The sequence below is a fragment of the Sphaeramia orbicularis genome, chromosome 4 (genome assembly GCF_902148855.1).
Source record: "Sphaeramia orbicularis chromosome 4, fSphaOr1.1, whole genome shotgun sequence".
Lineage (NCBI taxonomy): Eukaryota > Metazoa > Chordata > Actinopteri > Kurtiformes > Apogonidae > Sphaeramia > Sphaeramia orbicularis.
Genome location: NC_043960.1, coordinates 9629243 through 9657110, shown reverse-complemented (window position 1 = coordinate 9657110; position 27868 = coordinate 9629243). Strand labels below are relative to the sequence as shown.

General features: G+C 36.9%; 1 protein-coding gene across 1 annotated transcript; it reads left to right on the top strand.

Moving 5' to 3' along the window:
* Positions 1–3118: 3118 nt before the first annotated feature.
* On the top strand, positions 3119–26190 carry alg6 (ALG6 alpha-1,3-glucosyltransferase). Its single transcript, XM_030132032.1, is given in 15 exon segments — positions 3119–3291; positions 3561–3645; positions 4177–4266; positions 4558–4646; positions 4830–4912; positions 5136–5200; positions 5626–5639; positions 5642–5810; positions 7662–7797; positions 12078–12163; positions 13616–13700; positions 14693–14763; positions 16509–16577; positions 20258–20450; positions 25677–26190. Coding segments are annotated over 15 exon segments (1515 nt in total). The 5' UTR covers positions 3119–3209; the 3' UTR covers positions 25875–26190.
* Positions 26191–27868: the final 1678 nt, after the last annotated feature.

Here is a 27868-nt window from a genome sequence, read left to right as displayed (position 1 = left end):
AATTGCATTTTAAATAATCTGGCAAGATTAGTCAGTAAGGCACACATTTAAACCCAATAGTGTAAAACCTCACAGCAGTTGCCATTTGACTATTTTTATTAAAAATTTGTCAGTAATTTAAGTTAAGACTGGGGCATTTTGATGTTAACCCATAAAGACACAAACCTCCACTGTCCACCAAAACCATCTACTGATGTAAAATGTTTAATACCTGCTGATCCACTAATCTTATGAAAACATGTAAATAATTGGTGTAAAATACAGTTTGTCATCTTTTCACAGTCATCATATATGACCCATTTGGACATTCAGAGGCTTCGTAGTTACCATGGAAACACTGTCATCTTCTACAACATTGATTCACCAGTAAAACCCATGAAGTTGGATCAATGACAGTGGATGGACACACTGAGTTTATGTTCAGTTAATGATATCTTTGCTGAAAAAGTCTCTGTTTCTTGAGTTTTCTCTGTTTCTTATATAATAACCATCAATTTTACTCTGAGCATTAATGAATCAGTGAATTAAATACAGGAAAATACAAGATTTACATTGAAAACATGCAAAATAAGCAAGATAATATTACAATCAATGGGAATAAATCACTTAAGAAAGGTTAAATATAAAAATTCATTTGGGAACTGACACAAAATTAGTACTGCGTCTTTATGGGTCAAGTAAGAAAACAACAAATCCTGTCAGCGGTATAAGCAAATTATATTCAACATATAAGCTTTTTACAGGAAAGAATACATGTGAAGCTTTGTAACCACCAGCATTTTGATTAGTAACTGTAATTTAATAGCATATTTTTTCTTTGTAAGGTTATCATTTAATTACATTGGGCAGTGATACGTTACTCCCCAGCATTAAGCACAACTTATTTGTTGTATTTATTTGCACAATGAAAAAACATGATAAACAAATGTGAAAATACAACAAACTTTGCAGAAGAGACCTAAAACCCTTAAAAGTATGTGAATCTTTTTTACCCAAAGTAAACAACAACAAGTTAATAACTTTGTCACATCCATTTGTCAATAAGCTTGTTAAATTACATTACCATTTAATATCAACTTCACCTGACTCATCTGATGTTTCTAATCATATTTGCTGTTTGATAGTTTGTGCAAGTATTACAGAAATGTGTTCAGGCATTGGTTTTTCAATGAACAGATAACTCGAAATCTGTATTTGGATGCAACATTTAAGTTAGACAATCAAGGATCAAATCATCTGCAATAAAATTAGTTTTTAGGCACTCCAAAGGTAAGACGTATATTCCTGAACAGTTATTTCTAAGTGTCACTTCCTCTTCTCTCTTTACTAAAAGAGATAGAACAAAATGGCATAATTAGAGGTAATGAACACTGACTGCTGCATACCTTTGTGCTTGTATCAAAATCCCTAAAACATATATGTGCTGCAGGATTTTGCAAGCTAATAATTTGCATGTCTTTATTTGACCTCAATTGCCCAATGGGCGGCAAAAAATATCAACTTTGACTTGCTGTAGCAAACTTGAAGGCTGTGAGTGATAGACTATGATGGCATTGGTGAGCAAGGCCCAGGCCTTCATAATAACTAGGTCATCTTCCACCACCAGCTATAGCCTTCTCCTGGGTGGAGCTCACAGACAGTAAATGTAGGTACAGCAGTTACTGAATATTTAAAAAGGCATAGAGATGAAGCAATAAATGACAAAGTAAAGCTGGCGTGGCCAGGCATTAATAACTAATGGGAAGGAGTGAGTTATAGGCTGTTCCCGTTGTAATGAAAGTGTCATTGCAAATCAGCAGTTGTCCGAGGTTATTATTATTTATGCATAATTGATGCCAGAACCACAAGGAACATGTCTTACCCAACAAATCCCAACACCTTGGGAACAAAGACGTTGGTGTCAACAGAAGTAAAGGTCACAGAGGAGAACACGCCCCTGGGCTGAGATTTACATTGTGAGGGAGTTAAGATGGAGGCTGTTCAAACCACACATGTATACAAGGCAACTGCAAATACAAGTCTTCAATCTACTCACTATGTAATGCATACTGTCACATATATCACAGTATTTTAACAAGGACATGCCATACTTATAGGCTGTGAGAAATATGATGTTTCTGGAGTTTTACAAAGTTTTACCAGACATTACATATATTATATTCTGGTTATTGTCCCTAACGTAAGAAAACAGAAACATTTTTGGGTGGAACGTCCACAAAATGTTGCATCACATTGACATTTGGGCATACTAGGGATTCACATATGTTTCAATCAAGCATTGGTCCTAAAAAGTGACATAGATGTATGTACAAATAAGATGACACTTCAACATCAGCGGTGATTGATGCGTATCTGCTTTCTTATATTAAAAGTTGTTTCACACATTTGTATGACTGAATCCATGCTCCTTCAAAGATCATGTGAAGAAGGGGCTGAAAAAATACTGTATTTGTACAGTGACAAGTTTTTCCTGTTCTTTGCACATAAGTGGGAATACATTGGCATTACTAACTGAGAAAATGCACACAGTGCAATAATGATCATGTTAGCTCCAGTGATAGTCATTCATTCATTCATTCATTCATTTTATTTTAGTACAGCACAGTAAGTCAGGTGTCAGATTTTTGCTTTTTTTATCATTGATAAATTTTCTACAACTTGTACTATGTTATCATCTTTTCTTATTTTATTAATTATAATATATATTCCATCATATCTCTGAATACATAGATATTTGCATATATTTCATATATAATGTGATTTTTATGGTGCAATCGAGCCATACATCAAGTCCTTTAAATGGGCATGCGATGCTGCATTCACTGTACAGAGAAAATTACAGACTTATTAAACGTATAAATATTGACAGAATACACTGGAAGACACTGCGGGTGAAATCAAATTTTAAAAATAGCTGTCCTGATTAGTATTTATCTGCTTCAACTACAGTTAAAACTCGCTTTATCCAACTGTTTTTCGGTTGCACAGGGAGCAATTGGTCAACGTTGAGATATTTTTCCTACACTTTACAGTGTACCCAAATGCCTCTTACTCTCAGCGAACGCTACAGTCCGTTGACCAATGAAAAGACGCTACGAAGCCTCGCGGAGGACGTAGCCCGGAAGTCTAAACAGATTGACTTTCGACCACGAAGAACAGTTATTTAGCCTTTATTTCTTTACCAAATATATATTTTACGACTCTTAGCCATGCAAACGTGGAGCCTCGTGTCTATTTGTATTTTGCTTGGAGTTGTTGTGAGATGGGGCGTTTCGTTAAATTCTTATTCAGGTAAGAAGTGTGGAAAAGGCTAACATGTAGCAGAGATTCACAGCATTCTGGTTGAGTTTAAGTGTAGCTTTTTAAGAGTGTCTATAAGACTGAAAGAAAGGTCCTTCACACTTATCATAACGTGGTTGTTAGATGTTGATTTAGTTAAAGCTGTAAAGGCTGTTTTCCTCCATGTTTCTTCGCTGTGTAGTGTGTTGTGGTTCACTGTTGTCACTCACTGATGGAGTTTCCCAGTCATCAGGTTTAACAGCTGAGTGCTTCTCCTCCAGGGGCGGGGAAACCACCCATGTTTGGGGACTATGAAGCTCAAAGACACTGGCAAGAAGTAACCTACAATCTCCCTGTTCACGAATGGTTAGTCTGAGACATCTTGGGTTCTGTTTATGGGCAGGTTTGGAGAAATGTTACACCATTGTGAATCTATAATATATGTAGATGTTTTTAGTGGAGTTAATGTGGCAATGTGGAAGAAGTATTCAGACTCCACACCACATACTTTATGTTAGATCATGAAAAAGTAGGCATTGTACAGTAAAATTCAGTTCAATTGCTGCTGCAGTTATATGTATGTTACATTTTACTGCTGTAGGTGAAACTCATGAACTACTTTATCTACTTTGTCTGATATATTGATCTGCAGCAGTGCATTTATAAGGTTATTTTAATCTGGTAGATAAACTGAACAGATGCTCAAGCACGCCATATTTATTGATATTGAGACATTTTGCGATCCACATATCCAGAATACTTGAAAAATGTCCAGAAGATCAGAGAATTGACAAAACTGAGGTCTAAATTAGCAGTATTCTCATGTTCTGCAGCATCAAACGGATCCAATCAGAATCCCTTTCACAATAAATCTCTGTAACATTTATGGTCCACCAGGTACTTCAACACCACAGACAATGACTTGAACTACTGGGGTCTTGACTACCCTCCTCTGACAGCCTACCACAGCTTAATATGTGCATATATGTAAGTAATTTCTTTATTTTTTACATTTAGGACATATTTTATCTGTTTGGTAAATGCCAGTTGATTAAAAGTAATAAGTAACAATAGACTACAAAATAAAGACTGGAATACATTAGGTCCTCAAACATTACTTGTATTATGTTGCAAAAGTTGGGTCATAAACCACATTTTGAGGTTCCAAGTAAATATCTGTTTTAGTTGTAATTTAGTAGTAGTTCACATTTATTAGATAAATTATTGTTAGAATTATAAAACATCACAATAAAACATAACATTTCTCATTTCCCACAGAGCCAAGGTGATAAACCCTGAGTGGGTGGAGCTCCACAAGTCCAGAGGTTATGAAAGTCCAGCACATAAGTTATTCATGCGATCAACAGGTATACAAAACATGACAAAATACAACAAAAAAATTATCAACCTTATAATCAATGTGGATTGTTTGTATAATTATACAGCACTTGTCATTACATATGCTGTCAACAAAAGCACATGAAGCGCAATAATGAATGTATGTTATTTATTATGATGTCTTGTTACAAAAACATATGAATCTTTTTCAGTTCTTGTAGCAGACTTGCTGATATACATCCCTGCTGTGGTTTTATACTGTTTATATCTATGTGATGGATCCTCTAAGAAAAAGGTAAGATATGACGACTAATAGTTTTCAAATAAAGGCAGAAATAACCTGTTCTTTCTGTTTTCTCAGTGTCTTTTATTATAAGGGGTTGGTTACAACTACAACACTCACCATTCAAAACAACAATTTGGAATATTTGTCTTGTATTGTAGATGCATCTCATAAATGGATGAATTATAATGCTGTAAGTTTAACATTTTGCCAACTTCTACTTTTTTCTCCCCAGGCATGTATTCTCCTCTGCTTCTTGCTTTACCCTGGGCTGATTCTCATTGATTATGGGCATTTCCAGTATCCTTTGCAAGTGCATTTCAACGCTTCATTCCTTCCAAGTGCAGTTTGAATACAACATTGTAAACATTTATAAAGTTCCACCAACATAAAGTGGACTGTTATAGAATGGGTCAATTTAGTGGCTTTTCCTGAGGTTTTTCATAAGATCACATGGTCTTCATGAACATCATATGATGTATAATAATCCTATTCAACTCATGTAGTGTCTTTTTTTCATGCAACGTAGTGATGCACTGATAGAGCATCTAATCCGCTAAACATTAAAAGAAAAGATGATAAAGATTTCATAAAAAATATGGTTCTATATTCTTTCTTTATTCAGTCAGTAAGGAAACAGAGAGTAATTATGAGCACACTGCTCTCTTATGTATAATCCTGACTTGGAAACACTTTGATTTGAGTATTGACCTTAACATTATCAGGTACAATGGAGTGAGCCTGGGTTGGCTCTGTGGGCCGTTGTTGCTCTCGGTCTGGGCTGGGATGCTTTGGGCTCCATGGCTTTCTGCCTGGCTCTCAACTACAAACAGATGGAGCTGTATCATGCACTGCCCTTCTTCTTCTACCTACTGGGGAAATGTGTCAAACTGGGCCTGATGGGACGGGGGTGAGTCTGAGAGTTATTTAGTTTTAATTTCTTTCCCCTTTTCCTTTTTCAGTTCTTTCTTTAATTTTTTCATTCTTTCTTTAATTTTTTTTTCTTTCATTCATTAATTTTTCCTTCATTTGTTTGTTTGTTTCTTTCTTTCTTTCTGTCTGTCATTTGTTTGTTTCTTTGTTTTTTCATTCTGTATTATTTAAAAACTCATCATGACATTGATTTCACAGGATGACTGAAATGCTTTCTTTAAAGTATTATTACAGACATTTAAACTACTGAAATTCTTTTCAGTTTTGATGATGACTGATGTCTCACAAAGCGAAGCTTGACAGATTGTTCTGGCAAACAGCATCTGTACTGTTTTAGAAACAAATTCAGCTGGAAACATGACTTATGAACCAAAGTCATACAGTATGTATTTCTGAATCAAAAATAACTCTAAATTTAGTTGTTTTGTTTGTTTTGTCATGTCACTGTACACTCCAGTATGAAATGAGCACTCGCTGCAGATACTGTATGTAATGTCAGTCTATAAGAGAGCACTGTCCTCAGGAGAGCCTCAGAATGACTGAGGTAATCAGATTGGATGCTGTTACTAGTGTGTCCAGTGTCTGTTTATCTAGTAACAATGTACCAAGGGCATTTAGTAGCAAATGCAGAGCTGGATTAGAAGAGCCAGGGGAAGATATGTCCAGATGACACTCTCGCCATGCCCAAACTCCTCAGCTATGCCTGTGTGTGCAACTTAACCAGCAGCTTCACAGTTACAGCTGACAAGATACCCTGACCTACACTAAAGACTTTCAGCTGATGCATTGCTTTCACTGCATTCCTCATCACAAGGGTCAAATTCCAAATTTAGAACATGCAGACAGCACTTAATAACTGTTTAGGAAATATCAGTAAATGTAGGGGTTAGCTCACCTGGAAGAGCGTCTACTATGTTTATCTCTCCTTCCTGTTTGTGATCTCTCTGTCTGCATCTGTCAAATAAAGTGAAAAACACTAGATTTTAAGTTAAAAAAAAATCTGCACATGTAGCCATAATTAAGCTCCATCCTGTTACTCATATTCAGAGCTGCAATTTGATATTTTCACAGTACAGTAACTGTCTCAGAAAATATTATAATGTTATTTCACTATTTTTGTTATTTTTTTCTATAATTAGTCTTATAAATGACATTTTAATGGAATGAAAAAGTAGATTTGATTAAAGAAATGCATCAGTAAGATTGATTGAGTATGATGGGTGTGAGATGCAGCAAAAAATGTTGAACTATTGGGGAAACATTTATATTAGTAATTATTATAATTTTTAAAAAAAAAAGTCAAATCATTTCTTTTACATTTAAAGACTGATCTACATAGATATGTAGTTGTCATTGCAACCAACTGAACATTTCGGAAATGTAGAAACTTAAAAACTGTAAAGATGGAACATTTTTCAATAGTAAAATGTGCGAAGTAAAACTGAGTAACACTTCAAAATGTTAAAACATTTCTAAAGTGTTTTAGCTGACAATGTAGAAACAGTTATATTGTGATAATTGTGGTCTAGACTAAATCTCCCTTCTGCAAATGAATTAAGTAAAGAGAGAAAGCTAGAAAATTGTCATACAAAAACAGCAGAACCTTTAAAAAAATAATATCTCTATAGAAATAAACAAAATTGTAGATCATTTTGAATAGAAAATGTGCACAGGTGGGATTTTACATCTGGAAGCATTTTTATTTAATACCTTAGATTAGTAAATTTACACAGTACGATCACTATCGTATTTTCTCCTACAGTATACCCCGATACCGCTGCTATCTTACTCTGGTCTATCTCTGTCTCTGTCTCACAAACTTCATCAGGCTTTTCCTGCTGTTGAAAATCGCTGCAACAGTGTTGGCGACTTTCGCTCTGTGCTGGCTGCCCTTCCTGTCCGACGCCAGCCAGGCCTTGCAGGTGGTCAGGAGGATCTTTCCCGTGGCTCGTGGTCTGTTCGAGGTACACTTCAAGACTCTTTTTTTAAATCAAAGGTCAGATGGAAAAACCACATCAGAGAAGCTAGAGCTCCCCTTAAGGCACCCTCATACCTTATGAGAATGGTTGCTCTTTAAAAAATGTTATCTCAAAAGCAACCAGGAAGGGATGAGATCTTCTGACAGATTGTGGATGGAGGCCCGACATTTTTCGACCACAGTGACACAGAGATTAAAGAAGCCACATTGGATCTAAGGGGTCACATGTACCAACGTTATGTTTCCACTGAATCCTTATGTGCCCTTAAAGTGGAGGAAAATCATGAATAAATGCAGCTATTATGATAGTAATCAAATGTACCGAAACTCCAAATACCACTAATAACATAAATTTAAAAAATATGTACGGTATGTTGACTCAATAGGCCAGAGGGATTTTGTATAGATAAAGTATGTGCAATGCTGCCTCGTGTTATGTTTTGAGACACTGTTATGTCTCCGTACACCCTCCAGCCCTTTGCTGTTAGGTATCAATAACCTCATATCTTGTTGACATTTGTGTGTGGCTGCTCTTCAGACTCGGGGAACAGTTGGTCCTCAGTTAGGACTTTACGCATCCATCAGAGCTAAAGCTTATCATCAACACTGTCGTCTAGATATGATTATATCGCCCAATATTTGATTTCAGTCTTGTTTTCTGTGTCACTCCAAAAACCCCGTGAAATGGCATCTTCATCTTGATGTGATGATATTTTTGATGAAACAAGACGCTTGTGTGATGTCGCCATTGAAAGAGAAAGAGGCTTGTTGTTGTTACACTCTATTGGATGAGGCGGTATCAGTGATAATTCTTCTCAAAATTAATTTTTTATGGAAATTTAGTCTTAAAAAACCTGGAAATTCTGTCTCATGGGGATTTCAAACATATTCTGCTTTAGGAATTGACTGCTTCTAACTGATTTTAGTGTCTGTATCTTCATCTGATATCAGATAAGTTAAAAAATGTGCTGCTTTGGCACCGATGTAGACATTTCTTTATGTTTGTATTCACGACATTGTGGACTTGAACAATGTTTTCACCTGACTGGCTATATGTCATAATAACCAAATAGCCTGTTGATACTGAAATAAGAAGAGTTTATAGTTATTTACTCACATACCCCCAAGTTTAGTATTAATGACTTGCACTTCGTTGCTTTCTTCGTGGTCACCAATACATATTTTCCGTGGAGTTATTCTATTTTTTTCTGAAAATGTATATCAGCTCTTACTATAATTGTCTTTATCAGCCTCTTTGATCACTAATAATCAGTATCAAGCTGAAGAATCTATTACAATATCCCTATTTTTCTGCACAAACCTCTGCTTTAAAGGGGTCATATTTTGCTAAACCCACTTGTATTAGTCTTTGGTACATTTATTTGTGTATTCGGGGACCCTAAAAGTTCAAAAAGTTTGAATTTGAACCCTCCAGGTGCTGCAAAGCTATCTTTATATTCATTTTGGCAAAAATCGAGTGGATTTCTACAACCTGTTTTAATTCCTGCTTGATTTGTTACGTCTATATCTAGTTACGTCACGACATTTGCACCTGTAAGTTCAAGACTTCTGACAAACATTTCTCCGAGTACGACATAATTGTTTTTTTAGCAGCAGCGGTTGCTGAAAATATATCCAAACTTCGATCCGATTACATAAAATGTTCAGTTGTTGGTTGTATTAATGAACACAAGTGGCTGAATGAGACAGAAAGCACGGTCAACAACCTGGAGGGGGTGGGGTGTGAAGTGGCTCATTTGCATTTAAAGGGCCAGCGCTCAAAACGACCTTTCTGGTGTCATTACTCGGAAATAGGTTTGAAGATGGACCTGTGGAGCTGAATTAATGAAGAATTCAGACCCAAGCATAGCATTTACGGTTTATGTAAACCACAGGGAAGTATTTTAAAATGCATAATTCCATTTTTAAAAAAGCAAAATATCACTCCTTTAAAGAAAGTCAGGCACAACTCTGTTTCCTCCACACTCCTCCATGGTCTCACCCTCCCAGTGCTTATCCAGTTGGAAACAGATACTTTGAAGGATCAAAGAAAACAGTGGAATAAAATGGTGAAAGGTCAGGAGATCAGTTTCAGTCTATCTCAGGGAGGTGTTGGGCTTTGGGCTGTAGGAGGATATAGATAAATCCAACTAATTTATGGCCCGGGTGTTTTCAGCGCTTCATAGCACAGCCATGTTCAGCCATATGGACTGATGACTCCACACTTAAAGCATATCACAGCACGTCCGACAACTGCTGTCTGTAACCGACCACCTCCTTGACACAGACTTGGACGTGTTGCACAAGCAGAGACGCACATCTTCATGACGGTCAATCAGTCACAACCTCTGATCTGACGTTATTGGAATATGATATTAATTAAAAGCACGGGGATGCGCCGAAAAGAACTTCAGACACTTTCGCAGCCGGTGGTGTTGAAAGCCGCCATGTAGGAGGCGGTGGCAAAGTTTCTGTTTCTGTGTGTCTGACTGACAGCTCGGATGCCGAAGCTTGCAGCTCTGATTTCTGAAACTAAAACTCCCCTCTTGTCCTGATCCGTGAGGTAGCTTTAACCTCAAGGTGTCATAGATGTGAGAAGTAATTGAAAATTCTGCCAGGGAACATGACGGCTGTACACACTGTGGCAGTATTTGTTCAACCAAATAATGCAAACATAATACACAGGGTGTGAGAGACACTATACTCCACTTTAAAGACGGCATGAGAGTGAGTCGTCCTGAACTAATTGTGAAATTGCGCACGTAAGCAGAAGATTTGGACAAGGGGACAGGGGTGAGAAGGGGTGGTGGGGAAGCAGAGGGCTGGGGGCTGGTGGTCTCGGTGGCTCGTGGGAGGGAGCAGTTGTAAGTTTACCCACTGAGCTGCATTCTGACGTCTCACGTTGCTGCCTGCTCACAAAAATGGCACCAAATGCTTCTCGCTGTGAAATTCCATGCTAGCTTATAGGTGAAGGAGCTGCATTTGCTGATAGGGACCCCCACCCCACCCCCCTCCCTCTCTCTCTCCCTGCCTCCTTGTTCATGTGTTGCCTTTAGGCGGCGTCAAGGAACATTCCCATAGTGGTTATTTGGAGCAGAGAGGAAAGAGAGTGGGACGGGGCTGAGACAACACAACACTGGGCTACTGAGTGCTGACTAGGCTGCCATTAAGATCCACACAGCTGTGCAGAGGGCAGCTGTAGTACAGAGGAGAGAGGGGATGTCAGAAATAGGCTTTCTAGATCAGGCCACACACTAAAACAATCTGTAGTGCAAGAATGAAGCTGATGTGGAAGCACTGTGTCTGCATTTTTTTTTTTTTTTTTTCTCTCTGCACAAATGTTCAAACACTTATATTAAATGAATCCACAATAACACCCTCCTCAAGTCATCTTACAGCTTATAAATCAATAGGCATGGGTGATGTGGCCTGTATTTCAGTGTGACTTATTCACTGATTCATTCATTCACACATGAAGACAAATCATGATTAAAAAATAGCTTTGTTCATTAACAAAAAAAAAACAAACAAGTTTTGTAGCATCATTGGTGACTGTCATATTGCCTTTTGAATTTTTGCTGAATAAAGTAATAGTCATTATCAATCATCAAAAGCATTTTTTTTTACCTGAATTAATCAAATTAATATCTCTCACTTCAAATCACAGGTCTTCACAGGTCACAAATCTATCCACAAACCACGGAGAGCTGATTTTCTCTGTCACTTAGATTTATAATTTAAAATGATATGGTTTGACATGAGAAACGATACTTCATTATATTTGTCAGTCCTTCAGTCAACATTAAATATAGTAATAATAATATAGTAATTGTAGTTCTTAGGTATGAATTAAGTGACACTTGAGTGAATCATTTTTCAGAGCTGCGTCATGGGCTGTCCTCTGTGGTGGGTCTGGATCTGCTACGTATGCAGAAACTTCTCCTGTTTGACATTTGACCTTGTTTCCTTAAGTTTACAAATAAGTCTCATGCTTTTTCTGACAGGAGGGTAAATTTATGGCGGTAGGTTACTGCTCCTGCTTCTAAGCTTTCCTGTACAAATGCCACGGTGACTGGCCTCAGGAATTTTTATTACACTTTCAGGAGGGAAATAATTACTCGCAGCAATGCCACTTACTCGTTTTGTCACCAAAGTGTAATTTTAGAAATAGATTTGTCCTTACACATGTTTGACTAAAGCAGTATTTTTATGTTTGCACCTGACCATTCTAATTTAGTAAAGTGGTGTTTGTGTGTGTGTTGACAGGATAAAGTGGCCAACACATGGTGCAGCTTGAACATCCTGATAAAGATCAGGACCGTTCTGTCCGGTGACTCCCAGCTCTACCTCAGGTAATCCTTCTGTCAACTGTATCTAACAAGCTTGTGCTTTATTCCTCTCTCTCTTTCATAATTTTCCTCCCTGTGTTGCTGTGTCAGTCTGTCTTTGCTTTTTTTTTTTTTTTTTTTTTTTTTTTTAAACTCTGAGCCTCCTGCCTCTTGTTTTCACTCCTTTCATTTCTTGGGAAAGCAGAGCTCGCCCAAGGGAGCAGAGACTGTGATCCCGCAGAGTGGAAATAAGATCATCCCTTAATGAAATGTCTTGTGAGGAGCTTTTGCACATGAAGTAATGTTTTTTTTTTTAGAAATGTGGTGACAAGAGAAAGCAAAAGGCATAAGCAGAGTTAATGCATTTCATGGCAGGATTATCCTTTAAAATCTGCTTTTTGTTATATGTCATTTCATCGTAGAGTGATTGATAAAGAGGGAGATGAATACATAGCTCATGACATTTAATCTGAATGTCTCTGCACACTACTCCATGAAGCATCCAGGATGATACTGTATGTTATTTTGATGAAAAGCTATAGACCCATCTGATGAGTGAGAGAAAAAGTCAATGTAACAGTTGTGTCATGGAGGAGGCTGCTTAAATGACCCACTACGCTAAATTTAGGAGTCCTGTGTTCGCAGGATGGACACGTTTCTGCCAGACTGCTAAGTCCAGGGATCATGTTGGACTTCTTTGACTGTAGTGCATTTCAAACAAATGAAAAACACTCTTGTCTTTTTGGCACAGGGAGTGGATTGCTAAATGCTCTGGTGTCGGTGTACTGTGTACATAGAATGAATCAGCTGTGAAAAGTGATCCATGTCCTTCCGGACGGCAAAACCCTGCCCCAACACATAACATGTGCATTTTCAGACACACCATATTCCTACTTACTGCTCCTTTATAGCTATTAACTGTCTGACTGTCTGCCGTTACATACAGCTGTCTGTCCCTTTCTCTTACAAATTGCAGGACAAACACATTGTTGCCCTCTAACTCACTGCCTAACCTCTCACCACGTTCACACTGACACATTGTCGGTCTCTTCCGGTGCTTCCACCCCAAGCAGGTGACAATTGAAGGGTTAAACTAATTCCTGGATACCCAAATAGAGCGGCTGGTATTTGTTCATTTTCTACTTTGCCTGGCTATTAGCTGTCTAATATGTAGTCAGATGAATCCACAGTTAAATCCTGGTTTGACTTTTTTATTTGTCTAAGGATAAATCTTGTTTTATTATTTGTGTGTTTTCTCAGTCAATACAACAGTGAGATGTGAGTGCAAGCCTCAAAATATGTGAAAAGAGTGCTTATTTATATTGCCTTCTAATTGATTTTATACTCTACGTGTCATCTGCTGTGTAATAATCTTTTATGCTCTTATAACTTAATTTCCCACTGGAGATTTCTTTGAATTTTTGCTTATGACAGTGCTGATGCGACATAATCGGATTTCTTTGTATTGTTTTCCAGTTTTGCCTGCACACTCCTGGCAGTTTTACCTACCTCCATCCGACTCCTGACGAAACCCACCTTTTGGCAGTTTAAACTGGCCCTGGTGAGTAATCACATCAAACTGAATGTAAACAAGAATGTACACAGGTAGGTTTAAACAGATTTCTAAAACTGTAGTAAGTAATGAAACCATTTTAATTGCTTCATCAAAATAATGTGACTTACTATTGATTACTTTTCGACAACTTTTCTAAAATGGGCTTTAAACTGGGAAATTAATCTTAAATCTTCATTTTGAAAAGACATACATGTCAACAACAGTCGTTGATACTGATTAATGTCAAACTTTTATTAAAAATAATTAAAATGCGCTTGAAATGTTTTGATTTTAAGACACAACCAACAAATCAAATCACAAGTACAGTCATGGAAAAAATTATTAGACCATCAAAAGTCATCAAAAACAATGGTTATATAATCAAGTACTAACTCCTATGTGTATCATGTGACTAAAACAGACAGGAAAGAAAACACAGAATACCTAAAAACACTGTTTTTGGCAGTACAGTGTCATAGATTTTGATGTAAGAACTGAAGTGATTTTGGTTATTGTCAAGAAAACATGGAAAATGGATAGATATCAGCTCTGAAATTAAACTACAATGCACTATTTTTGTTGTTATCATTAGATTTGTCCAAAGAAATGTACCTTTAGTTGTACCAGGCATTAAAATGAACAAGAAACTGAAGAAAACAAGGGTGGTCTGATAATTTTTTCCGCGACTGTACATAGTTGAGGCTGTTGTGAAGAATAACTATACTCTACATTTAAGTAGTCCCGAAAATTATGTATCTAGATGTAAGTCCAAATTTAATAATTTCTAATTACATTTGTTCTACAAATTTAATTATGTAATGCAATTAGATACAATATTGACTCTTGCTCCATTTACTGTATATAACTTCATCTAATTGCATAAAATAAAAATGTGAGCTGCATCAGTGTGTCTCCACACAGTTGGTTTTCTTCATTGCCTCATTTTAGTATGTTGAGTCAAAATGGTAATAATCACAAATATTTTCTTTCACTTTTAGGTGAATTCATCTCTGGCATTTTTCCTTTTCTCCTATCAAGTCCATGAGAAATCCATCCTCTTGGCCTCATTGTAAGTTCAGAGGTGATGACAGTAAGCTGTTGGGGTTTATACTGCAGGCCAGATGTCAACACGTAGCAGCTCTGGTTACAAAAATAAATTATACCGTGACTAGTGATGACTCATTAAGCTAAATCCATACTCATTCATATTTGAGACGTTTGCCGACTACGTTCTCATAATCTCAGGTTATGTCTTCTTTATGATCAATGAATCTGTTGCCAAATTGCACTTTGTCAAATTGACGTCATCCTTCTGCTGCACCAAGTTGCAGAGTAACAATCTATTTAAGTACATTCACGCTAACTGAGGGGTTAACACCTCTGTCATCACACTCAGCACGGACACAAAAGCAGCCCTCCCCGCTTCTATTGTCACTGTAACATATGTGTCAAATTTAACATGCACTTGTACACGTGAGCATTAAGATGTGCATGTGTTGGGTTCAATACCATTTACTTCTATAAATCTGTGGCGGCTGAAGGTAAAGAGCAAAGCCTGGGATGGATGTAACAGCAAGGGATTTGGTTCCTAGATCTGGGCTCATTTATTAATCTAGATTAGTAGATTGTTGCTTTATTAACTATTGAGTTATATCTCCCACCTGTTCCTCTGAATCAATCTGTAATGCATGTCCAGGGATTAGGAAAGAATGGCAGGCGGCAGCTTGGGGCGTTGTTTGCGCAGGATCAATTATTGGGCTGTAACAGGATCGCCAAAGAGCACTGGCTGTAATTATGGGCTCAGGGACCGCTGGAAAGTGCCCCCATCGGAGAAAAGTGTACAACTAGTGCCAACACTGATGTAGACAAGCAGGTTCAACAACATAGAAACACCTACTGTATATGTGATCCTGCCATTAATGATGAAAGGTGTATCTAAAGTCCGTATATACTACTCCCATACATTGAAAACAGCTGATCTTAAGTAAAAGTTTTGCATCAGAAACTTTACTGAAGTAGTAATGAACAAATAAAAGGAAAAATATTGTTGTGCAGTGTTATGCTCCTATGGTTTGGGTTAATTTTATAGCTGCATTAAGGCATATCTTGTTTTTCACTGCTGTAGATCTTTAAGAATGAGTTAATTTCTGCTTTTTTGCATAATACAACATTGTATCATATTCTTTAAGATTGTCATGTTTGTTGCGTTGATGGCTTTGTGAAACTGCTCATTCCAGCAAATCCGAGATTGTTTTAAAGAAAGTATTTAGCTTAATGAATAGGGGTTATAGGGTTAATAAGTTAAAGAAGCCAGAAGGAAACTTTTAATCATTCTATTTATCATAAACATTCAAAATCAACACAGTTGGAGATGCTTTATTTTCACTGGACATGAACAGGACAAAAATATCCGAAAATATATCATAATAAATAACTACAAGTACAGTATTTGAATAAAGATGTTTTCCATTCACCAGTGACTGCCATAGATTTCTAGGTGGAATTGATGTCTTATGAAAACATTTGCTGTTTTTTATCTTGAAACTTGATGTTTACCCATAATTACTTACATGCCAGCACTGTTACAGCTGAAGGCATGCACTTATAAAAATGCAACACTGACTGCTTTGTGTGAAACTGTCAATAATCGCTAAATGTGGATGTCCTATTGCCTCCGTGAGCTTTAATATTATACACACATATCAGCTTCGACCTTGCGTGGCCCCTATTCCTGTCATGCATAAAATAGTATTTAATGGTACTCACTGTAGAGTGTCCTTAACAGTGTGTATATCCAACTTTGATCTTTTTCAGGCCAGTCTGCCTCCTGTTCAACGACCTTCCATTAATAGTTATTTGGTTCCTGCAGGCCTCAACATTCAGGTGAGGAAATGACAACTTCATGGTCAACAAAACATTTTGCTTTATGATCAAACAGTCGTTAAAAGGACACTTGGTCCTCCAAGAGTCGAACTGTTTGTTGTGCGTGACATTGGTTTGTATTTTTATAAAACCCTTAAAAGTGTAATATTTCTACTTTCAAATATTAAAAAATGACCTGACATTATTAAATTATTAATTATTAGTTTTTTGATAAAGATGCCAATGTATTGGATTGTAGAGTTATGAACTGAATCTATTTTCTCCTGTGGTCCGGTGAATTAGTATGATCACTAGTGGGAGTAGGGACATGGGATGAGAACCACCAAGAAAAAACTTTCTGAAAGTGTAAAGAAAGTGGCATAATGGAAAAAGCTAGAAGCACTATTGTTGAGAGGGGGTTATTTATTTGGTTATAATCTATCATACATCACGTCCTCATTCAACTGTCTCCACAATCACTATTTGACACTTTCAGATGATTCATTAACGCTTAACGTACAGCAGGGGTGTCCAATCCTGGTCCTCGAGGGCCGGTATTCTGAATGTTTTAGACATTTCCCTCTTCCAGCACACCTGACGGTCATTATCAGGCTTCGACAGAGCTTGATGATAGGGTTGTCATTTGAATCGTGTGTTGGAAGAGGGTTACATCTAAAACATGCAGGATACCGGCCCTCAAGGACCAGGACTGGACACCCCTGACGTACAGCATGCAAATACTGAACTTATGAAAATGAATTGCACAACAAAATAAAACCAAAACAACCCACCAAATTTTTGTATAAATAATCATCACGGTAATAATAATAAATAATAACATTTGTATGTGCATTTATTCTGTTTCATACACATTATATGGACAAAAATTTTTTGGACATATCACACACACACAGCTTGGAGGACTTTTAAAAAATTAACAAATTAATATGCTGATGTCGGGTGTTGTCAGTTATCACGATGAATGTCAAAGTAAATATTTCTTTGAAGTTTAAAGACTGATTTCTCCTCCTGAGTTTGAATATTTATAGTCAGAACATGGCATACATTTCAGAAATATAGGGATAGAACATGTAGGATGTTTCTATTGATAACAAGAAAAGCACTCAGAGAGAGCAGACCTCCGCCAAGACAGATCTGTGCCCCCCCCACACACACACCCGATCACCACCCAAATTTAATAATTTCTTCCTTGTGCCAGTATCAACATTTCCTGAAAATTTCATGAAAATCCGTCCATAACTTTTTGACTTGTCTTGCTAACAAACAAACACGCAAAAACACACGCACGCACGCAAACACACAAAGCAAAGTGATCACAATACCTCTTGGTGGAGGTAAAAATTTCAGTGTTGTTGATGTCAGTGCCAATAAAATCAACCTCAAACACAAAATAAAATGTCTATTGCTGTGAGATTTATCGCATTATATAAAATTATATGACTGAAACACCTGAATTCAGTATGTCCCAATACTTTTGTCCACATTGTGTATGTTCTTGGCATCATTAAAAATAAGTGCCTGCCCTCAGTGATGGTTCAAGATTTAAATAAAGGATGAATGAATGAATGTTGTTTATGGACTCACAAGAGATAAAACTGAAATGGAAACACACTGATTTGATTCATTAGACGTCAACATTTGTAAAATTCTTGATGTTGATTTTCCACATCGTAGCTCAGCAGCATTAGACCATCCCTGATCGCGGTATGAGATCAGACAAAGTCAAACAAAGTCACAACTCCGTCTGAATTTTGAGATTAAAATAAAGATGTATTGATAGGATTTCCCGGTGACGTATGTTGTCAAATACCACATAACTGCAATATCCCGGGTTTAAATTTGACCTTGCATTGTCACATAATATTTCTCCCTTTCTCCTCTCTCAGATCTGCAGGCTATCAAATGAAAAATGACTCAATAATAATCTTTAAAAGCCAAATGGATCTGTGATGTGAATTCAAGTGAGGACTATGAATGGAAAGACTAGTAGTGTTGCAAATGCTCCATCTAACTTTCACCAGCTGTTGTTAAATTCTTCCGGCAGCACTAATTGTTGTGCGTGTGGTTTAGTATAAGGATATCTAGGGATTACATGGCATAGTCTGCATGCTTGCTGCCTAAGTGTGCGTTGTGTGGGGACAGGAGGTCTTTCTGTTTCCCAGTACAGTCTGACATGAACATGCACTTAATATGCATCCTCTACGGCCGTGGGCATTTAAAAAAATACATCTTTTGTTTGCATAATTGGCTGGATGAATACACAAGCACAGCAATTTAAAGAGGAAAATGCAGCAGTCTGTGTAAAGTGATGAAGTATGTATTTCTAAAATGTTAAACATTTATCTAGTGAATAGAGCTGTTTTGTTGGAGTTAAAGTCAGAGTAAGTGGTTTGTTGTGAGTGGGTAGGTTTGTACAAGCTGGGGTGATGTGCGATTTAATATGAGTCAACTGTTGTTCTTGTCCATGCCCCTCTGCTAAACTAAGATAAGCTTGGCATGAGTGTCAGAGTCATCTCTCCCCAGGGGACAGGCTGCTTGTGCAGGCCTGCAGCGTACGAGCATGTGGTTTAATGTTCCTCTTCTCTTGATAAACACTGCACTGAGCTTTATGATAATCTGCTTTGGTTATTTTTTACTAGTTATTTTGCAGCTGATAGACTAAACAAACCGTCCTTATGTCATACTTATACTTACAGTCGCGGAAAAAAATATTAGACCATCAAAAGTCATCAAAAACAATGGTTATGCAATCCAGTACTAACTCCTGTGGGTATCATGTGACTAAAACAGACAGAAAAGAAAACATGGAATGTCTAAAAGCACTGTTTTTGTCAGTACAATGCCATAGATATTGGTGTAAGAACTGAAGTGATTTTGGTTATTATCAAGAAAACCATAGAAAATGGATAGATATCAGCTCTGAAATTAAACTCTTAGGAGTTATTTTTGTTGCTGTTATTATATTTGTCCAGACAAATGTACCTTTAGTTGTACCAGGCATTAAAATGAACAAGAAATAGAAGAAAACAAGGGTGGTCTAATAATTTTTTCCACGACTGTATGTCAAATTTTACTTCTGGGTGAGGTGTTTTTTGAGTCATTGTGCATTCATCCACACTGGAAAAATTCAAATTCAAAAGTGTATTTTTCTCATTTCTAGTTAAAATATCTCATCACACTTAAAATAAGACATAATCACCTAAACTTTAGGTGATTATGTCTTATTTTAAGTGTGATGAGATTATATTTAAGTCCTAAAGAGTCACTTTTCAGTGAGGTGTAAGAACTTATTTTTAGACAATAGATCTTGAAAATCTTATTTCAACAAATCTTACCAAGATCATTTTCACTTGTTTCATTGGCAGATTTTTTTTGCTTGAATTAAGTAAAAAAAAAAAAAAACTTGAATTAAGAAAAAAAATCTGCCAATGGAACAAGTGAAAATTATCTTGGGAAGATTTCTTGACATTAGATTTTCAAGATCTATTGTCTAAAAATAAGTTCTTATATCTCACTGAAAAGTTACTCTTTAGGTTATTATGTTTCATTTTAAGTGTGATGAGATATTTTGACTAGAAATGAGAACAATACACTTGATTTTCATTTTTTCCACTGCAGACATATCAGTAAAATCCCAGACTGTTAAGAGATATTATTGATGTCTTTGTCTGTCCCTGCAGCATGCTACCTCTGCTTCTGAAGGACGGGCTGGTGATGCCCTACGTTGTGACCTCACTGGCCTTCCTCTTCTTCAGCACGTATCTGCTGTCTGCACTGCAGCGCTGTTCAGAGGAGGAGCTCAGAATGGGAGCCTACAAGAAGCTCTTTTTCTTTCTACCCAAACTGGACCTGGCTTTCACTGTGAGATGGAAGGTGAGTGTGTACGATGAACAGGAGCCAGTGTTCAGAGGGTTACTAAACTTAAGTTTTGTTACCCTGTTAAAAATGTAATAAGTAATGTAACTACTTCAATTGCTTCATCAATATAATGTCATTATATTTGATCAGGCTGTTTAACAGTAACGCTGGTAAATAACCTTTACACAGTAATGTTAATACGGCTAAAGCAGATGCAGACGAGAGGCAACGCAAAATCAAATCAATCAGAAAGAGAGAGTACATACTGTCATGGAATGGTAAATGGACTGAACTTGTATAGCGCATTTTCAACACCTTCATGGTGCCCAAAGCGCTTTACAATTCCTCACATTCACCCATTCACACACTCATTCAGAGCCAGGATTGGAACCGCCAACCCTTTGGTCATTGGATGACCTGCTCTACCAACTGAGCCGCAGCCGTCCATTGAATGGAGCCTGTCTACACTGCAAAAAAGGGGTGTCTAGAAACAAGATAAAAACTCTACATCTGAAGAAAACGGTACTCAAAACAAGTGAAATATCTGTCCATGCAGTAGGATAAACTCACCTGTCAAGGTTTCTTGAATTAAGATTGTTAAATCTAGAAATAAGCATATCTACAGATATATGAACACTTAAAATAAGAAACTTACTCTTAAAACAAGATAAATTATCTAACACTTCTAAATCTGTTTTTTTTTTGTTTGTTTGTTTGTTTGTTTTATCATGGTAAGAGCCAAATAATTTGCAGTGTAGATGTGGAGACACCTCCTTGTAGGCCCTCCTATTCTTGATAGTGTTGCAATTTATTGACCCACAATGAAGAAAAAAAATGCAAATCAATAGACTGAATGGTATATTCTACATAAACATTTTACTAGAAATAATTTAATTCGCTATAAAATCCCCTTTGCATTCTGATTGGTAACTATAATTGCATTTCCCTTAGTAAATACTGTTTATTCATTTAATGATATAATGTGTTTACATGTCGTTACTCCCTAACTCTGTCCAGTAAGCAATGGGTTGGTAAAAAGATGTTTAGATATGTTGGTTAAATCACATGGAAACGTTGACTGACATCTGTTGAATACTGTACACAACTGATCCTTTCAACTAAATGCAGCCTAACTCCCCTGCAAATCATTTATGCTTATTAGATTATTTGGCAAGAAAAATCAGAAAATTAAAAATATTAAGCTGTATAAATCATGCAGAATGTTTATTGAAGGGGTCATATTTTGCTAAACCCCCTTTAATTAGACTTTGGTTCATTTATTTGTGAATTTGGACCCTAATAGTTCAAAAAGTTTGAATTTGAACCCTCCAGGTGCTACAAAGCTATCTTTACATTCATTTTGGCAAAAATCGAGTGGATTTCTACAACCTGTTTTAATTCCTGCTTAATTTGTTACGTCTATAACTAGTTACATCAAGACATTTGCACATATAAGGTCAAGACATCCGACAAACATTTCACCAAATACGCAATAATTGTTTGTCAGCAGCAGTGGTTGTTGTAAAAACTGAAAATATTTCCAAACTTCGAGCTGATTACCTAAAATGTTTAGTTGTTGGTTGAACGGGACAGAGCAGCACAGCCAACAACCTGGAGGGGGCGGGGCATGAAGTGCTCATGTGCATTTAAAGGGCCAGCGCTCAAAACAACCTTTCTTGTGTCATTACTCAGAAATAGTGTTGAAGATGGACCTGTGGAGTTGAATTAATGAAGAATTCAGACCCAAGCAGAGCATTTACAGTTTATGAAGCCCACAGGGAAAGGTTTTAAAATGCATAATTCCATTTTTAAAAAAGCAAAATATCACTCCTTTAAGTCAACCTATATGACTACTTTGGTTTACTAGTATGGGGCATCAGTCGCAGCCAAAAGTTTTGTCAGTGATACAAACTGACTCTGCAAAAATGTCATTTATTTTCCAGTAAACGTATATAAAAACTATAAAATGCTTATAATTGTTCTTCAATGCACCGTTCAGACAAAAGGAGGAAAAAATTGAAGCCGTAATGCTTATTAAGATAACGTTTGTGTCACTTCCAAAACCTTTGGTCATGACTATATAGATTTAGTTCCTCTTCACATAATTAGATCATTCGTGTCATCCGATAGTAATCATTTGATAACAGCAGCTTTTAAGATAGTGTACAAGAAGGTTTTGTGCTGTTTTTAATCTTGCACACGGGGACTGTAAAATGTGATTACTTTTTATTGTATTTTGTATTATAGCTATTTATAGGACAAAAATGCTCAGTGACTTAAAACAAATGGAGACGTTGCTGCTTAAATGGGTCATATTTTTGCTAAACCCGCTTTTGTTAGTCTTTGGTACCTTTATTGGTGTATTTGGACCCAAATAGTTCAAAAAGTTTGAATTTGAACCCCCCAGGTGCTGCAAAGCTATCTTTATATTCATTTTGGCAAAAATCGAGTGGATTTCTACAACCCATTTCAATTCCTGCTTAATTTGTTACGTTTTATAACTAGTTATGTCACAACATTTGCACATATAAGGTCAAGACTTCCGACGAACATTTCTCCGAGTATGACATAATTGTTTATCAGCAGCAGCGGTTGCAGTAAAAAAGTGAAATAAGTCCAAACTTTGAGCTGATTACCGAAATTGTTCAGTTATTGGTTGTATTAACGAACACAAGTGCCTGAACGGGACAGAAATCACAGTCAGCAACCTGGAAGGGGTGGGGCATGAAGTGGCTCATTTGGATTTAAAGGGCCAGCGCTCAAAATGACCTTTCTGGTGTCATTACTCAGAAATAGAGTTGAAGATGGACCTCTGGAGTTGAATTAATGAAGAATTCAGACCCAAGCAGAGCATTTACAGTTTATGTAGACCACAGGGAAAGGTTTTAAAATGCATAATTCCATTTAAAAAAGCAAAATGTCACTCCTGTAAGTCAGAGTTCACCTCTGCTTTTGCACACTGGCTCTGTACCGCTGATGCATCTGCAATAAGATGGGTGCTGATATCAGGATCTCAGGTGGCCTGTACTTTGAAAGTTGCACTAGTCCCAAATTGCAATCATGTGAGAAGATACACCCAACTGTATAAATAAAGATCATGTGCCGCTGTAAGCTGTGTAAGCTGTCCGGGATGAGAGCTGCTGCCAACCAAAGAATTATTTATCACTTATTTAAGTTTCCACAGCGTCTGAAGTGGCTGCATTGCCTGCCCCTTAGCGACAGAGGCACCGGTAGGGTGTCAGAGATTAAGAGAAGGTGTCTTTTTATAGCATGTGTCATTAACACAGGTTCGCCTAGATATATTTATTTACTCAAGCAGCATAAATAGCGAGCCCTGATGACGACGATAGGGTTTCATGGATTTGAGAAAGCAGGGTGGCTGTGGGCATGAGGTGTTTCCTCCACTTTACTCGGTGACTTATCTCTGCCCCCAAAGACCCATGAATGATCTCGCTATCACGTCTTCTTTAATAAGAAGTAGGATTTTTCAGAGAGTTTGAATATCAACCCAGCCATTGTGTAAAATCATGCAAAAGTGTTATCTCCGTTAACACTGATTTACTGGTTTGGCACTGATTAAATAGGGTGATAGGACATTTAATAGACTATCAGTATTGAGTTAGATTGTTGTCGATGCTAAATATAAGGCCTCACAATGAGATTTATAGTTTGTGGGAAAACAGCCAAAAACTTCACTCTCACCTAATTTCTTTTAACCTATAAAGACCCAGTGTTCCTTTTGTGGCAATTCCAAAGTAGTTTTTTGTTTTTATTTAACTTTTCTTAAGTGATTTATCACCTTTTCACTCAGATATTATGCTGTGTGTTTGCATTTTTAAGTGAAAATCTGGTATTTTCTTGTATTTAATTTAATAATCATGTAGATGTTCATTGAAGCTCAAATTAAAATTGAGGGTTATTATATCAGAAATGCAGAAAACGGAAAAAAAAATATCATTAACTGAACATAAACCAAGTTTGTCCATCCACCATCATTGATTAAACTCCATGAGTTTTACTGGTGAATCAATGTTTTAGAAGATGACAGTGTTTCTATGGTAACTACGAAGCCTCTGAACATCCACATGGAAACTCACCTGTTCAAACTTGCATTTTCTTGAGCCTCTTGTTTTTCTCTGTTCTTTTTGTTTTGTTTGTTTGTGAAGCGTCTTTGAGTGTCCAAAAAAGCATTATATAAGTGTGATGTATTATCTATCTATCTAGCTATCTACAGGGGTTGGACAAAATAATGGAAACACCTTCACCTCAAGATGATAATGCCCCAATCCATACAGCTAGCATTGTTAAAGAATGGCATGAGGAACATTCTAATGAAGTTGAGCATCTCGTATGGCCGGCACAGTCCCCAGACCTCAACATTATTGAGCATTTATGGTCAGTTTTAGAGATTCAAGTAAGACGTCGATTTCCACCGCCATCGTCTCTAAAAGAGTTGGAGGGTATTCTAACTGAAGAATGGCTTAAAATTCCTTTGGAAACAATTCACAAGTTGTATGAATCAATACCTCGGAGAATTGAGACTGTAATTGCCGCAAAAGGCGGACCTACACCCTATTAAATTATATTTTGTTGATTTTTTAAGCTGTTTCCATTATTTTGTCCAACCCCTTTATCTATCTATCTATCTATCTATCTATCTATCTATCTATCTATCTATCTATCTATCTATCTATCTATCTATCTATCTATCTATCTATCTATCTATCTATCTATCTATCTATCTATCTATCTATCTATCTATCTATCTATCTATCTATCTATCTATCTATCTATCTATCTATCTATCTAAAATATAAACATGATTAAAGTCAAAGATAGTTAAAGGAAAGAACTAAGCAGCTCATACCCACCTACTGTCATTATTATAATAGATTGGATTTCTATAGCGCTTTTCTAGGCACCCAAAGCACTTTACATTATTGACCCATTATTCATTCACTCTCACATTCCAGAGCGGGATTCGAACCGTTAACCCTTCAGTTATTGGACGACCCGCTCTACCTCCTGAGCCATAGTTATCATCAGCTTTTAAACTGAAATCAGCTGATAACCCATTAATCCCTTTCCTTCATCTGCTGTTTACATGACTGTTGTTTGTTTTCATATTCAACTAATTCTGTAAAGCCCTGTGAGGCAACTTTGTTGTGATACAGGGCTCTACAAAGAAAACTTTTTTGAAAGAAAATTGAAAATTGAATTAACCCTGTGCTCCTCTTACAGTTCTACGTCTGTACTGCAGGGATGGCTGGATTGAGCATCGTCAGTGTGGCTTTGGCTCCTCCACCACATTTACCAGACTTGTTTCCTGTGTTGGTGTCTGTTTTTTCTTGCATGCATTTTCTGGGGACATTTGTTTATTTCAATGTGGTCCAGTTCAGTGATACACCCAGCAGAAAGAGCCAGAAGAAGATCAACTGAACACTGTAGTAGTAGTAATAGTAGTAGACAATTTTGAAATCCGTTTGACCTGGGAAAGCTGGTGTTGTACACTATGGTCTGTGTGGTTTTAATGTGGTGGGAAGGGACTGAATTTGTGTTGTCATGTGCCACAGTGGTAATGGTACAAATGTTTATGAAGAAGATGTGTGGGTCGAGAAGAAATGACTGTATTATTGAATGCAAACTCAGATCTGTGATATGTACTAACAGGAAATGTTAGTGTTTATTTGGACCAAAAAAAAAAAACATACATGAAATCTAAAATAATCTGGTCGGATACAAATTCAATCAAATTCCGGTTTACTCTTTTCTCACTTGGACCAAGAGATCTCTCTACAAGCTACACCACATACACTGATCATCCATAACATTCTGACAGTAGTGTTAATAATACTGATTATTTCATTACAATGGCAGAAACATTTAGTAGTCTGAGCTGATGTGTTAGAAGCAGCAAAATGAGCAACATAAGGAACTGCGTGACCATATTTTAACGGTGATGACTGGGTCAGAGCATCTTCACAGCTGCAGGTCTTCTTAGATATTCCTGGTGTGCAGGGGTTAGTACCGACCAAAAATAGACTAAGCAAGGACATGACCAATATCAGGACTATTCAGCATCTGTGGGAGATGTTGGAGAAATAAATCAGATCTATTGAAGTCCATCGCTCTACTTCCAGGACTTCAAGGATCTGCTGCTAACGTCTTGGTCCAGATACCACAGCACACCATCAGAGGTCTGGTGGAGTCTATACTGCAAAAATCTAAATCTTACCAAGTGTATTTTTCTCATTTCTAGTGAAAATATCTCATCACACTTAAAATAAGACATAATCACCTAAAGAGTAACTTGTAAGTGAGGTATAAGAACTTCTTTCTAGGCAATAGATCTTGAAAACTGGTTCCATTGGCAGATTTTTTTGCTTGAAAAAATCTTGAATTAAGCAAAAAAATCTGCCAATGGAACAAGTGAAAATCTCCTTGGTGAGATTTCTTGAAATAAGATTTTCAAGATCTGTTGTCTAAGAATAAGTCCTTATATCTCACTTACAAGTTACTCTTTAGGTGATTATGTCTTATTTGAAGTGTGATGAGATATTTTGACTAGAAATGAGGAAAAATACACTTGGTAAGATTTTGATTTTTGCAGTGTAGGCCTCAGGTCAGAGCTGGTTTTGTGGAAAAAGGGGAAATCTACGCAATATTAGACAGGTGGTAATAATGATCTGCTCCCATAGATGCTGGTTGATGCTTGGTTTGGACCTGGTTCTTTAGACACTTTGGCAAGTACTAAATACTTTACAAGATCTGGAGATGCTCTGACCCACTGATTTGATCACAATTTCTCCCCTGTCAAAATTGCTCAGATCCATACTCTTGCACATTTTTGCTGTTTCTAACACATCAACTTTGAGGGCTAAATGTTCACTAGCTACCTAATTTACCCCACCCACTGACAAGTCCCATTGGAATGAGATAATCAACATGAATCCCACTTTGCCTGCCAGTGTTATGGCTGATCGGTGTATTATTCAGGTTTTGAGAACTTCACAAGTAGCGTCTGAAAGGGGTCACGCCTGTTACACTGCGCAATAACTGCTAAGAGTATGTCAGTGTTGATGAAACTGTATAACTGTAAAAACTAAGTGTTGGATCATTCTATTCTGTAAAGTTTACCTGTTAATTTGTCCATATCTCAGTACGTCTGAGCTGAATGTACACTTGATGGAAATGGACTCAGGTCTATCAATAATGATGACCATTATCTCTTTGAACTTTTTTTTTTTTTTTTTTTTTTTTTTACAGTTTTCTACTGTACTTTTTTACACATCATTGAAATTTTGTACAAACTTATTTTTTTTCTAAAATAATAAAATAAATAATATTTCTTACCCTAGAATGAGCATCAGTTTTATTACAGTGCCGTTAAATGATTCGAAGCAGCTTCATATAAACTGTCTACATTTACCAAG